The 12,516-nt window shown below is 38.5% G+C and overlaps 1 protein-coding gene and 1 non-coding gene across 6 annotated transcripts in view; both read left to right on the plus strand.

Annotated features, from left to right (window-relative positions):
• The window catches only part of LOC137239274 (hexosaminidase D), a 182,654-nt gene extending 181,066 nt beyond the window's left edge, over window positions 1-1,588 (plus strand). For all 5 annotated transcript variants that reach the window (XM_067764654.1, XM_067764414.1, XM_067764495.1 and 2 more), the window contains exon 8: window positions 1,096-1,588. In XM_067764654.1, the coding sequence (XP_067620755.1) occupies window positions 1,096-1,320 (225 nt within the window). In that variant the 3' untranslated portion in view covers window positions 1,321-1,588. The remainder of the gene's footprint in view (window positions 1-1,095) is intronic.
• A 5,983-nt stretch (window positions 1,589-7,571) lies between these two features.
• On the plus strand, window positions 7,572-7,643 carry TRNAG-UCC (transfer RNA glycine (anticodon UCC)). The gene has a single exon. It is a non-coding gene; the product is annotated as a tRNA-Gly (tRNA).
• The last annotated feature ends 4,873 nt before the right edge of the window (window positions 7,644-12,516 follow it).

Below are 12,516 nucleotides of genomic sequence, written 5' to 3' on the forward strand. Positions count from 1 at the left end.
CCACGGTAGCCGGCTTGGTATCAAAATGGTTTATTAACCTAGAAAGATCCGGTCACACCAAACAAGGTGATGATGTGACCTTTCGAATTCTACAAAGTAGTTCTTATCTCGAATTTCGGGAGGGATGACATAATGTCAACGGCTTAAATGACAGTTGACCTTATGGCCATATAGTTGCACGATTTTTTATTCCAAATTTTCTCCTGCTGCGCTACTTTTCTAATTCTGGTTTCATTGAAGTGCAATATCGGATTAAAAGCTGTGTCGATGAGGACTTCTTTCAAATAAAAAACAAAACGTGCTAACCAAAACGTCTTATGCATCCTATGGAAGTTTTTCGTTCTTTTTCCTGAAATGGTCGTAAGGTCAAACGGAAATTCCTTAAATGACCATAAATCAAATTAAGAAAGGGCGTAAAGTCAATTGACCTTGTGACCATATGAAGTGGTTTTATACATATTGATCGTATGCCATTTGATGTGGTCATAACGTCAATTGACCTTTTTGACATTGGCCTTATATCAGCCAACCAAACAATTGCTGTATGTAACTATGGTCTTTTTTCCGCAATGGTCATGAGGTCAAACTGAAACTTACTTAACTGCCATAAAGTAAAATTAAAAGGGCATTGCTCTTATGTCACCCCACGAACTTAACTTGTAAATGGTTATGGTATTTTTCCCGAAATGGTCATGAGGTCAAACTGAAACTTACTTAACTGCCATAAAGTAAAATTAAAAGGACATTGCTCTTATGTCACCCCACGAACTTAACTTGCAAATGGTTATGGTCTTTTTCTCGAAATGGTAATAAGGTCAAACGGAAATGTTCTAAATGGCCACACCAAAGTGAAAATATAAAGGGATGACCCTAAGTATATTGACCTTGTGGCCGTTTGAAGGGCTAATTAACCCTGTGGCCATTTGAAGTGGTCATAACGTCAATTGCCCTTTTGGCCGCTGACCTTATGTCACCCCGCCCAAATTTCGAGCTATCAATGAATTCCAAATTTAAAATTAATTCAGCGGACAAAATACCTGCTGATTTTGATAGTTTTCTAAACTACTTTCAAAAAACTTGTTTCATATTTTTCAGTACACAATCGTCGAATTTGTGGAGCAAAATATATATCCAACAATAGCAAAATTGCAACGTCAATTGGAGAATGCACAAAGCTTGTTGCAACGTCGCGTATGGCCGCAACGTCCTCTACCCTACGCTCAAGAATTGGTGCAACTAAATTTGGTACCAACACAATTGTTGAATACGGCTGGCAGCGGCTCTGAAGCAGGCGATAACGGTGATATCAAACACAATTAGAGCTTTAAGACTCAAAGAAATACATATAGATACATATACATAAGCCCCATGGGACCAATAAACGAAAAAACCGTTAACATTTAAAATAAATTTTGAACGCTTTGAGCAAATACAATGTGGAGCAAGCGAGCGAGAGCACATCTAAGAGCAGAGAGAGTATATTTAAAGTTCTATGAACAAAAACCGTTAACATTTTCTATGATGCTTTTTAATTGTAAATGATCATAAATAATATCTAATTAAAATAATTTACCTAAACATAAAAGTCGATGTGTATCTTATTATTGAAGATGATTAGGCCTTAGATGTGGTCGGTATGTATAGGTTAGGTTAGGTTGGTGGTAGCCACCCCGACAGGGTAAGCTCACTTGGACAACATGAAGGTCCGTTGTGATACCGCATAAGATAACGGTGACGTAAGCTATAGCTATTTTAGAACCGCTGGGTGACAGCGATGTAGTTTCGAATAATGCCGATCTCGATCGTAGACAAAATGTGGATAGTCAAGCATGAAGGTGTCTCAATGATTCTCCCTCATCATCCTCCATGCAGTTGCAGCAAGTGGGGTTTTTCCGTATGTACCGCATGTACTCCCATTGAACAGTGACGCGTCAAAACCTCAATCACTATCGATAGAGCTTTGCTGACACCATAATTTCTGCTTCGGCCAAAAGAATCTCGCTACCCTGCAAAAGGTAGTGTTCGCCCAGCATTTTTATAGCTGACTCGAGGTCCAGATTGAGGAGTAGAGCACATGAAAGACACAGTTTTCACGCAGCTTGTGGCTTACATCAAGCTCCCGACTGAAAAACCTCTCCTCCAACCTTGCCACCCAACTTCGACCCATCCGTGAGCCAGTTGACGAGTCCACTGCCTCTCTCTAGGGGATGACTGCTCTAGAGATTGCACGGGAGCAAGTTCGGTAAGAATGCTGGAATACCCCATATGAGAGAGTCCGTAGCGCATGTCACGAAGCCTGATCAATTACCGGGCCACAGCCTTCTTACCCGCAATACTCGTCGGATGTAAGTACAACAAGATTTGCAATGTAGAAGTAGTAGTTCTGAACTGGGCCTGACTACCATGCCATAAACCCAGTGTGCTACCGTTGGCGTGAGTCTCTAGCTCTTGCCGTTGGCCCCCTGCAGCAGTACAAGGCAACCGAGACCTTCCTTTGCTCTATCCACCACATTCGCTGTACAAAACAGTTTCCCGTCCAATATAATCCCCAGAAAAGGCCAACGGTGTACCCCCAATCAAAGGTCTTCCGGAGATTCTTGTATATTTTCGGGTTCTTGTCTATTTTCGTAAAAGGAACCGGTTTCGTTTTTCCAGCATTGATTGCCAGCCCACATGATTCATCCCACCTAGTCACTGAGACCAGATAGCCCTGCAAAATATCCAAAGTTCAGTTAGGTTCGCAAAATATGCAGGGTGTTCAGAAATTTACCTCTGACAAAGATCAGGCCATTATCATAGGCCACCACTCCGCAGTCTCTGCCCTTTAGCTGCATCAGAAGTCTTTTACCATCACCGTGAGTAGAGGGGCTAGAATCGCTGATCATTTTGTCGTGCCTCTACATACATTCCTCCCGCTTGTAGCTCCTCCCCATTCCACTGAAACAATTCTGTTACACAGCAGTTTGTTAATGAATTCAACCAGAGCCCCCTCTGTCCCAACCAAGAATTACCTTCAATGTCAATAAAGGCGGCAAGTTAAAATTCCTTTTGTTCAGCGGCCCTCTGTTTGCTTTAAAATCGAATGGAGAGCCTTTTCCCTTGACCTGCGCTTACAATAGGCATGCTACGATGCCGATTGTAATCCCCAAGGAATCCTATCGCATATGTACAGATCAATAAGCCGCTCCAACGTTTTTAGGAGAAAAGACGAGAGACCTATCGGTCTGAAGTCGTAAAAACATACTTGAGACTCTGACCGGTATTTGGAATAATAGTTACCATGAACTTGTTTCAAGACTTCTGTATGTAGCCCGGCTTAAGGCAATTAGTGTAAAAGATGGCGAGCCAGCGGCAATAAATCAACAAAGACACCGGAGACTTGTATCAAAGAATTGACAGCTTTCTCTCGGTAAGTAAAAGACCAGATTATACGAGTTTATTATACGTTACAGCTTTTGTCTTGAAACCTAGGTTAGGTTGAACTGGCCGTCCAATAAAGACGTCGCATATACTGAATGTGTCCATAGTTTTACCAGAATTTGTTTGACGACCAAACGGAACCTCAACCAGGTGCCAGGACTTATGTTATATAACAACTCCGTCCTCTTGGCAAATACTGGAAGTTTTCTAGGATCTCGCTTAACTTCTGCTCGAGATTTGACAACTCTGGCGCCCCTAATAGCTGCAGCCCCGACCAGGCAAGTGTGAGACACCAACACAGAACGTGCTCAACAGTTTCTTCCTGCAGCTCGCACTTCCCACGCCTGCTGTTACGGACGAGGCCTAACTTATAAGCATATGATGCCAGAAGGCAGTGTCCAGTTAGTATGCCCATCTTGAGCTTAAAGTCTTCTATCTTCAGAGATATGAGCCAGTTTGTGAGTCTAATATCGTAGGCTTTGCACATGATCTTAGAAATTTTGCAGCCCGGCGCATTTGTCTTGCCGCCAAACAACTAAAACACACTACTTCACTATTCTGTTCTAGGTAAATATGCTGTGTTACGGTAGGGCCGTATCAGTATCCGAATGATAGTTCGTCAATCGCCGTGATACAGTGGAAGTGTGCTGGCCTAACATATCGCAGATCACTGACTAACATTTCCCTAAAACGGCATCACCACTCTGAAGTAGTTTGGCAAGCACTCCGAATGTATTTGTGCCATGAAAAGCTTCTCAGCAAAAAAGAAAATGCATCTGCCTTAGCGGATGCCATGAGTGAAAAGGAACGCACCACAAATCGGTCGACCTTAATTATTAGTCATAATTATTGTGGGGACCTTATGCCACTAATAAAAGCTTCATCCTGCTTCACAATAGCATCGATTCCGAATGATTCGCAATGGTCGTGGTGATAGACAGGTTCTGGAAGCACTGTAGTTGTTGGAAAAATACCATGCGTTAGGTTATACTGGTCGTTCAATAAACAGACAAAACTATCAACACCCAAAAACTGTATTATTTGCCTCCTTAAGTCTTCTTTGCATATCTCATCAACATTAATTGACACTTAACCGCCTAGACGATTTTGGCTGACACGACATTAATAGCTGTTTCGAATTGTGAGCTCCAACAAGTCTCCCTAACAACTCAGTCGAAGTCTTCGCCTCTGCTTCAAAATCCTGTGTCGATGGTATGTAATTTCTGCGCTTGGGTGTCTTCGTTCATTCGCATAACATTACCTAACCATCGAAGCCAATGGTCTTTTATTCGTTGAACCATGTATGTTCGTATCTACGTAAAGCTCATAGAGCTCATGCAACCTCGATTTTATGGAGGTCGAGTTGTGCTATCACCTTGTGAAATCACTAACCTTAGCTCACCCTTTTGTAAGAAACTCAATGTCGCTTTTCACAAAAACTTTGGAAAACTGTGCATGGATGTCAGGAACGAGTAGAATTCGTCGGAATAAAATACAAACCTCACAAAACAGTCAAAGCAAAGTGGTTTTCTTTTCATACTGCTGAGCGGGCCGTAGAGAGAAAATCCGGGCCCGGTACTAAACAATTTACGGGCCCCCTATAAAAAATTTACTAATACATTTAATTAACTTGAATTAATGACGTCCCATTCATGAATCATTATTGACGGATTACTTGAAAAAAAAAAATTTTGCCACATCAACTAAATGATTTTTAGACTAAGAGCTGAGAATAAAATGATCACAGAATGTTTACTATTTATACTATTTTATTGTAACGTAGAAATAAAATTCTCTTTTAACAGCCACATATTGTTGCAAATAATCGTTTCTAGTTATTTAAATAAATAAATGTAAGGCGCGATAACCTCCGAAGAGATTTTAGGCCGAGCTCCTCTTCCAATTTGCGTCGTGCTCCTCTTGATTTTTCCTACAAATTGGCCGGACGGGACCTACATGTTTTATGCCGACTCCGAACGGCATATGCGAGGCAGATGAGTTTTCACTGAGAGCTTTTCATGGCAGAAATACACTCGGAGCGCTTGCCAAACTCTGCCGAGGGGCGACCCCGCTTAGAAAATTTTTCTTCTAATTGAAAAACCGTATTTCTAAAATTTTGATGTTGCTTTGCCCGGGGTGTGAACCCAGGGCATTCGGTGTAGTAGGCGGAGCACGCTTCCATCACACCACGGTGGCCGCACTAGCTACTGTGACAGGTATAGCGCAAAAGATATGTAAAGCAACACAAATGTTGGGGAAAATTGTATACAGATTTTGAACATAGATGGCATTTAGCAATTCCAATGGTGACAGACCTTTGTCAAAATTTGCTTCGTAAATGTGTTTCAAGTGAATTATTTCGCTATCTAAGCTTTGAGAAATGTTCGACTTGTATTTTTCGACAAATTTTGCTGCGCTCGCCCGAACCGTAGTTTCATACATGTCTTCAAATTGCCACAAAAAGGAAAACGTCTCATTCAAATTTCTCATAGCCGCAAATCGTTCAGTAATGCCAGTGATTGAATCAATGATCACCAAAACTGTATTGTTTTTAAAATCAGACTCTGAATCATCCGTAATCATCTCATTTAAACTATCTTCAGATCGTCTTTTGGGTTTTCTCATTCGAATGTCAGGAAAATTTGGCGAGATGTTCAATTGAATAGCAACTGTTTTGCATTCGTTTAAAATTGTTTCCAATTGGTGCCTGATCAACTTCAAGAAGCTAATAAGGCATTTAGATGTCGGACGTCAACATCTATGGTGGTGTCTCTAGCTTGGAGGACCACATTTCTTTCATTAATGGTAGTCAGTATTTTGAACCAGATTGAGGGTTGCACAAGGCGAGTAATCAGCATTCGAGTCTTTGTGGAGAACGTGACGTAGTGCTCCATTGCAAGTTCCTTTCATATTAGCGCCGTTATCGTACCCTTGTGCACGACAATCTTCAATCAAGTATGGCAAATTAGACCAGCGATTTTGTGACCAGTTATTTGGTTACAATTCACGAAAGCCAAAAACCATTCTTGAATTTTGAGTTTCAGTGATTAGCTGTTCATTGATAAGTGTATAAATTGAAGCCTCCTTTTGAATTAGATTTTGTAAAGATCGCCACTGAATATAACATTTAATGTGATCTTGAGTATTTTCGTGTGATGGCAGATTATCGTATAGCTTCTTCCATACCTGTAATTTCGAATATCCGCAGAACAAATTTTAGGTCGATTTAAAGTATTGGTGCTTAATAGACGACATGGTAGGCAATAAAAAGCATTGCTACTGGCACTCCACACTAACCAGTCACTTTCCACTTTCTCTCCATTTGGCATGATTCTGTTTAACAACGAGGTAGGAAATGCCTCGTCATGACAATCACGTGGAAAAATAACAGGACACTTTTGATGACCTCGACGAATTATTTCGTTGACTTTTTCAGATCGCAAAAACTCATTATTCACGGTACCGATGTCGAAGTCGTTTAAATAATCTGAACTTTGATACAGAGTTGGTGGTATTGTTGTAAGACTTTTTGAAGATGAACCTTCATCAGTGTCACCAGTGGTGACTCACCACGAAAATTTTAAGATTTCGGACTCATGTAAACATACATTTTTGCTTGATGTTTTTATTGTCTCCTCAGGCCCAGGCAAAAAATCATTATAAATATTCGTTGCTTTTGAAATTCGGCTTAAAATTTGCACATGGAACAGCTAAAGACTCTCCTGAATTAAAAAAATTTCTTAATCGCGGGCCCCCTGAGAAAGCCCGGGCCCGGGGAATCCTCCCCCCCATCCCCCCTCTCGTAGGGCCTGCTGCAGAGTACCATCTCCACGGTAGGAAACAACTGCTAGCGCATACAATTATACAATTTATTAATAATATCCAATGAAAAAACGCTGATTTTAAACAAGAAATTTAAGAAACAAACTCGTAAAAAATAACTTTTCAAAAATGTACCAGCATTTAATTTCAGCAAACTTAAGTTATCTAAAAAGTTCAACACTCAATAGGCGAACATTTGTTCGGCGCACACGTTGTTACGCAACGAAAATAAATGCTTGTTTTGTATTCGCTACAATAACAACTTTTTTGTTTGCTGTTGACTTGTGCTGGCCTTTTCAACAACGCCATTGTGCACATTGTTCGCAGTTGCGTCGGTGGTGTAATGGTTAGCATAGTTGCCTTCCAAGCAGTTGATCCGGGTTCGATTCCCGGCCGACGCACACGTTTTTGTTGTTTTTCTAATTTTAATTTTATTTAATTTAGTACAAGACCACAAATCCATATTCAAACAAAAAAAAATGGTGTTAGAGAAAACACTAATGCAAGTAAATTGTGCTTTTACGTTTTACCTTCACATCGTATGCCTACGTATGTACATATGTACATTAGGGCGACCACAATAAATCAATTTTAGATTTTCCGCTGGGGCACCCCCATAAAATATACCAATAGATTAGAAAATAGGACATACAAAGTTTCAGGTTAATCCCATAATTTTAACACTCATTGAGGTCAAAGCTAGGAAAAACAGCGATTTTTCATAAAGAATTGGTTGTGTTTCGTCAGTAAAAGTGAAACCATTTATGCCTAAACTTTATCTACACTTCTTAAATCGCTGCGCAGAAAATTAGTACTCCTAAATTTCAATACGCATTATACTCAGATGCACTGAAATATGTGCCTTTGATTTACCTCTACAAATGGTGTGTGTCCACTATTCACCGCAGCCGATTTATGTAGCTATAAGTTATACACTACTACCGCCTACCACACCGTATGCCCTGGGTTCACACCCCGGGCAAAGCAACATAAAAATTCTAGAAATAAGGTTTTTCAATTAGAAGAAAATTTTTCTAAGCGGCGTCGCCCCTCGGCAGTGTTTGGCAAGCGCTCCGGATGTATTTCTGCCGTGAAAAGCTCTCAGTGAAAACTCATCTGCCTTGCAGATGCCGTTCGGAGTCGGCATAAAACATGTAGGTCCCGTCCGGCCAATTTGTAGGGAAAAGCAAGAGGAGCACGACGCAAATTGGAAGAGAAGCTCGGCCTTAGATCTCTTCGGAGGTTATCGCGCCTTACATTTATTTTTTTTATTTAAGTTATACACTATGGCCAATAGAGGTGCGTGTGTCTGCTATTCGGTACAACCCGTTCTGTAGTTAGTTAATTAACCATTGCCGCTAGATTGGTCTCCTAAACATTATCTAAATGATGATAATTACATTAGCGCTCCACCTACTGCGCTACAACGTATAACAATTACTTTCAGCTCAAATTTGTTTGAGCATGGCGGAACCACTAACAGGTGACTGCCGGAAATCCGCTGATTTTTTAATATTAATAGACACTTCCACTTCCGGCGCAGTACGATATATTGACATAAGTTCATCGAATTATGAAACAAAGTACATGGAACTTTTATATATGTTTGTAGGTATATCGCTGTGCTGCCACCATGTATGATTCCCAGTGTTGCCACTTTGGTGCTTTTGGAGCCAGATCTAGCCTTTTTTTTTGCGTTTAGCTCCTAGCTCTTTTTTTGGCCCTTTTTAAAATGTTTGCCCCTTTTTTTTCTTTAACTTTAGATTATAATAAATTTTTGTTCCCCGTGCCTTATTTTCATTATATCTTTGAAGAATATATAGGAATTCAAAAAAGAAGATAAATATATAGACGAATTTATTGAAATAAAGATACGTAATATATGTCGCGACTTCATAATTAAATTAATAGAGCAAATAAGGCAACGCTTGCCGCACAGTATAGATACGCTTAGCAATATAGATTTCTTTTCAGTTGAAAACACATCGAGAATTGTGAAACCTTAATTGTTTTCATATTTCACGAATGTAAAAAACAAGTATAGCACTGATGAAATAACTAGGTTAGAAATGCAGTGGAAGAATATCTATCTCCAAAATTTAAAAAAAAATGTGACTGCAACTTTAAGTTTTTGATTTGAGCAGGGCTACTCAAAATTTTTTATATGGAAGTGCGAATCACAATACATGTACAAAATTGTATGTGCACTGAAACTTTTTTTTGTATTTAAAAAATATATTTAAAAAATTTTAATCTTTGATGTCGGAAAAATTGAATATTTGATTTCATGTTACAAAATATTTGCTTAAAATAATACGTCAATAGTTATATCACCACATACGAGAGCCAATAAAATTAATTCTGAAAGTAGCGAAAAACTACATTGACCTCTAGCCTCAAGTTTTGTGGGAACATATTCTATATACATATATCGTCGGAATTTCGGTTTCAATAATCATACTAAAAGTGAACGTAGAGATTTCAGCGAATGTTGCATTGGAAATTGAATTTGAAAACTTTTGAAATGCTTAATTGCTCCGCGCGGTTTGTTTTAAATTTGTGTTCAAATTTACATACATATTGTAATGAATTTAGTGAAATTCCGTTTATTTCAACCCTTCTGCTGACGGTCGAATCGCTAAACTGTTGACTAAATCAATCCAATATTCCGTATTGCAAACTAGTCTTCATTTAGATTCCTTTGGGAGTAGTACAATTATACTTCAATATCACGTACTTCAAAATAGCGTGTGTTAATCAAATTTAATTACTGATTACTCAGCTTTCGTCGCGTTTATACTCTCCGTTGCTTCGTTATATTTGTAGTTTATAGCCATATGGGTGTGTATGTGTGAGTAACTACTCCGGCTGATGACTACACCTGTGGGTGTGAGATAGCTCTTCGACGTCTTCTACATAATTGTTGCTAGCTTTAATGTGTACACGACAGCCACTGGTTCATATTTTTGTTGTTACGTGATTATTTACTAATAGATTAGTGATGCTAATATTCTTCACAATATATTAGCAACAGAGACTACTGAGGTGCTGAAATACCATTTGAATTTAATAGAATGTTTAGCATGTAAATGATGGGCATGGTTACTTTACGATTCCCCCCACTTCCAATCAAAAAATTTCTCATAAACAAGAAAAATAATATACAGAATTGAAACAAGAAGTCACAGAAACTACCCCGTAAGAAGAGTCTCTAGTTCAAAATGGGTGCATTGCTACTACATTCTGAACCACTAATAGTTCGCCATCTATCTCTTTTACATGTTTTCAACTAGCGAATTTAACATGGCGATGTCCTAGGCGGTGGAAATTGTCCCCGCTGCTTTAACTTTTCACTAGTTCCTAACTATATACAAATTTCTTTTTGGTACTTTTTTGATAGTTACGTACTGGTGGAATAGTGTTGAGAAAGAGGCATACTCATATGTAGCCGTAGCTCGTTAAAGCTGGTATCAGTTTTTTTGTCGATTTTATAACTAAAAATCTAGTTACTAACGAACTAATACTTGTTTGGCACTCTAGGTCTAGTTCTGAACCAGAATTTTGTATCACTAGTTACTGACTTTCCTGAAGGGTAATTAACTAATTTCATATGAAGTTAGAATAGGCTCCTCTAGTTTTGGTACAGTTTTGCTTACATTCTTTGGTCATATGCCCCATATAAATATTTCAGCTCCGCGGTCAATTATCTATTTTAATTTTATTTATGAATCAATTTTGATTGAACATTTTTTTCAGTGCTATATGTAATGTTTTTGAATAATTTTTGTTGTCAAATTGTTAGTGTAGATTTTTTTATCGTACACAATTGCCTGAGCGTCTTACGGGAGTGCTTTTTCTTGGCACTTTCATAAGAAATTCAAGCATTTTCATATGATTCGAAATTATATGTGAGGGCATATGGGAGTGCTATTAAAATTTATTTTATATTCTAAGTGTGAATTTTGAATCTGTGCTTATGATTCAGGGCAAAACAAAAACAAAAGTGTTACAAGTGTATAGGCGTTGAGCAGCTCTGGATTTGAGGTTGAAGCATGGATCGAAATATTTCAAAAAATCGTATTTGTGATCCGATTAGGCTCAGATTTGGAACATATAATACATACATGAATACAAAGCGACCTATAAAAAATAGCCGCTAGGTGGCGCAAGGATCGGTATATTAAAAAAAACGTATTTGGGGTCCGATTAGGCTCATATTTGGAACACGTATAATAGAATAGAATAGAAAGCGATGTATGAAAAAACTCGCCGCCAGGTGGCGCAAGGATCGAGATATTAAAAAAATCGTATTTGTGGAGCGATTTGGCTCATATTTGGAACACATATTACATACAGAAATAGGTATCTCTTTATGAAAAAAAATCGCGCTGGGTGCGGCAGAATGGAGATATTAAAAATACTCGTATTTGTGGTCCGATTTGGCTCATATTTGTAACAAATATTAGATAGCTACAGTTCGGTAGAAGTGACTTCAAAATACTTTGGAGTTCGAGGAGGGACAAGCATACGTGACGCTGAGTCGAGTAAAGTCTTTGGAAGGATTATGTATTGAGGACTTAGATTGCAACAAATTGTCAGGAAAGAGTCCTTGTAATAATGAGTTACTAAATGAACTAAATAGAATGAGAAATAATAGGTAATTAAATAAAGACTAAAAACTTGAAAATAAAATAATTTAAAAAGTTTTTCAGTTAAACTGTTTTATTGAAAACAATACTTACATTAAGTAACAATAATACAAAAAGCTAGAAAATAATTAGGTAGGTCTTATTCTTGACAGCAACAACATACCTTAGTTCAGATTGTCAGCATTATATAAGATTTAGTGAGTTAAATTGTTTTCTTTTTAAGTTTGGTGCGAGCACATATACAAAGAATGGAGAACTGTCAAGAATAAGAATCTGTAACGACGTGTACTCCACGCAAAGTTGGAAAAATTTGTTGTTGGGTTGGATGGGTTACCTTTTGTGAATATTTTACCTTTAGCCTAGAAGTATGCAATGTGTAATGTCAAATTTCATTGTGTCCCATGCATGACAGAAGCGCAAGCAGCACAGGATAAACGAGGAGCGAAAACACCGGAAATTGACAGGACGATTTGACACAACCAAGCATAAACAAATTCATTCATCCCTTGCACATTTGTCAAACTTTAAAATACGCGAATGAGTAAACGAAGAAAATCGATGTGAGCGACATCGCAATGATATGCGAAAGCATCGAGATGTCAATTGTTATTCAAGTAGATAGAAT

Source organism: Eurosta solidaginis, chromosome 1 (assembly GCF_040869045.1).
Source record: "Eurosta solidaginis isolate ZX-2024a chromosome 1, ASM4086904v1, whole genome shotgun sequence".
NCBI lineage: Eukaryota > Metazoa > Arthropoda > Insecta > Diptera > Tephritidae > Eurosta > Eurosta solidaginis.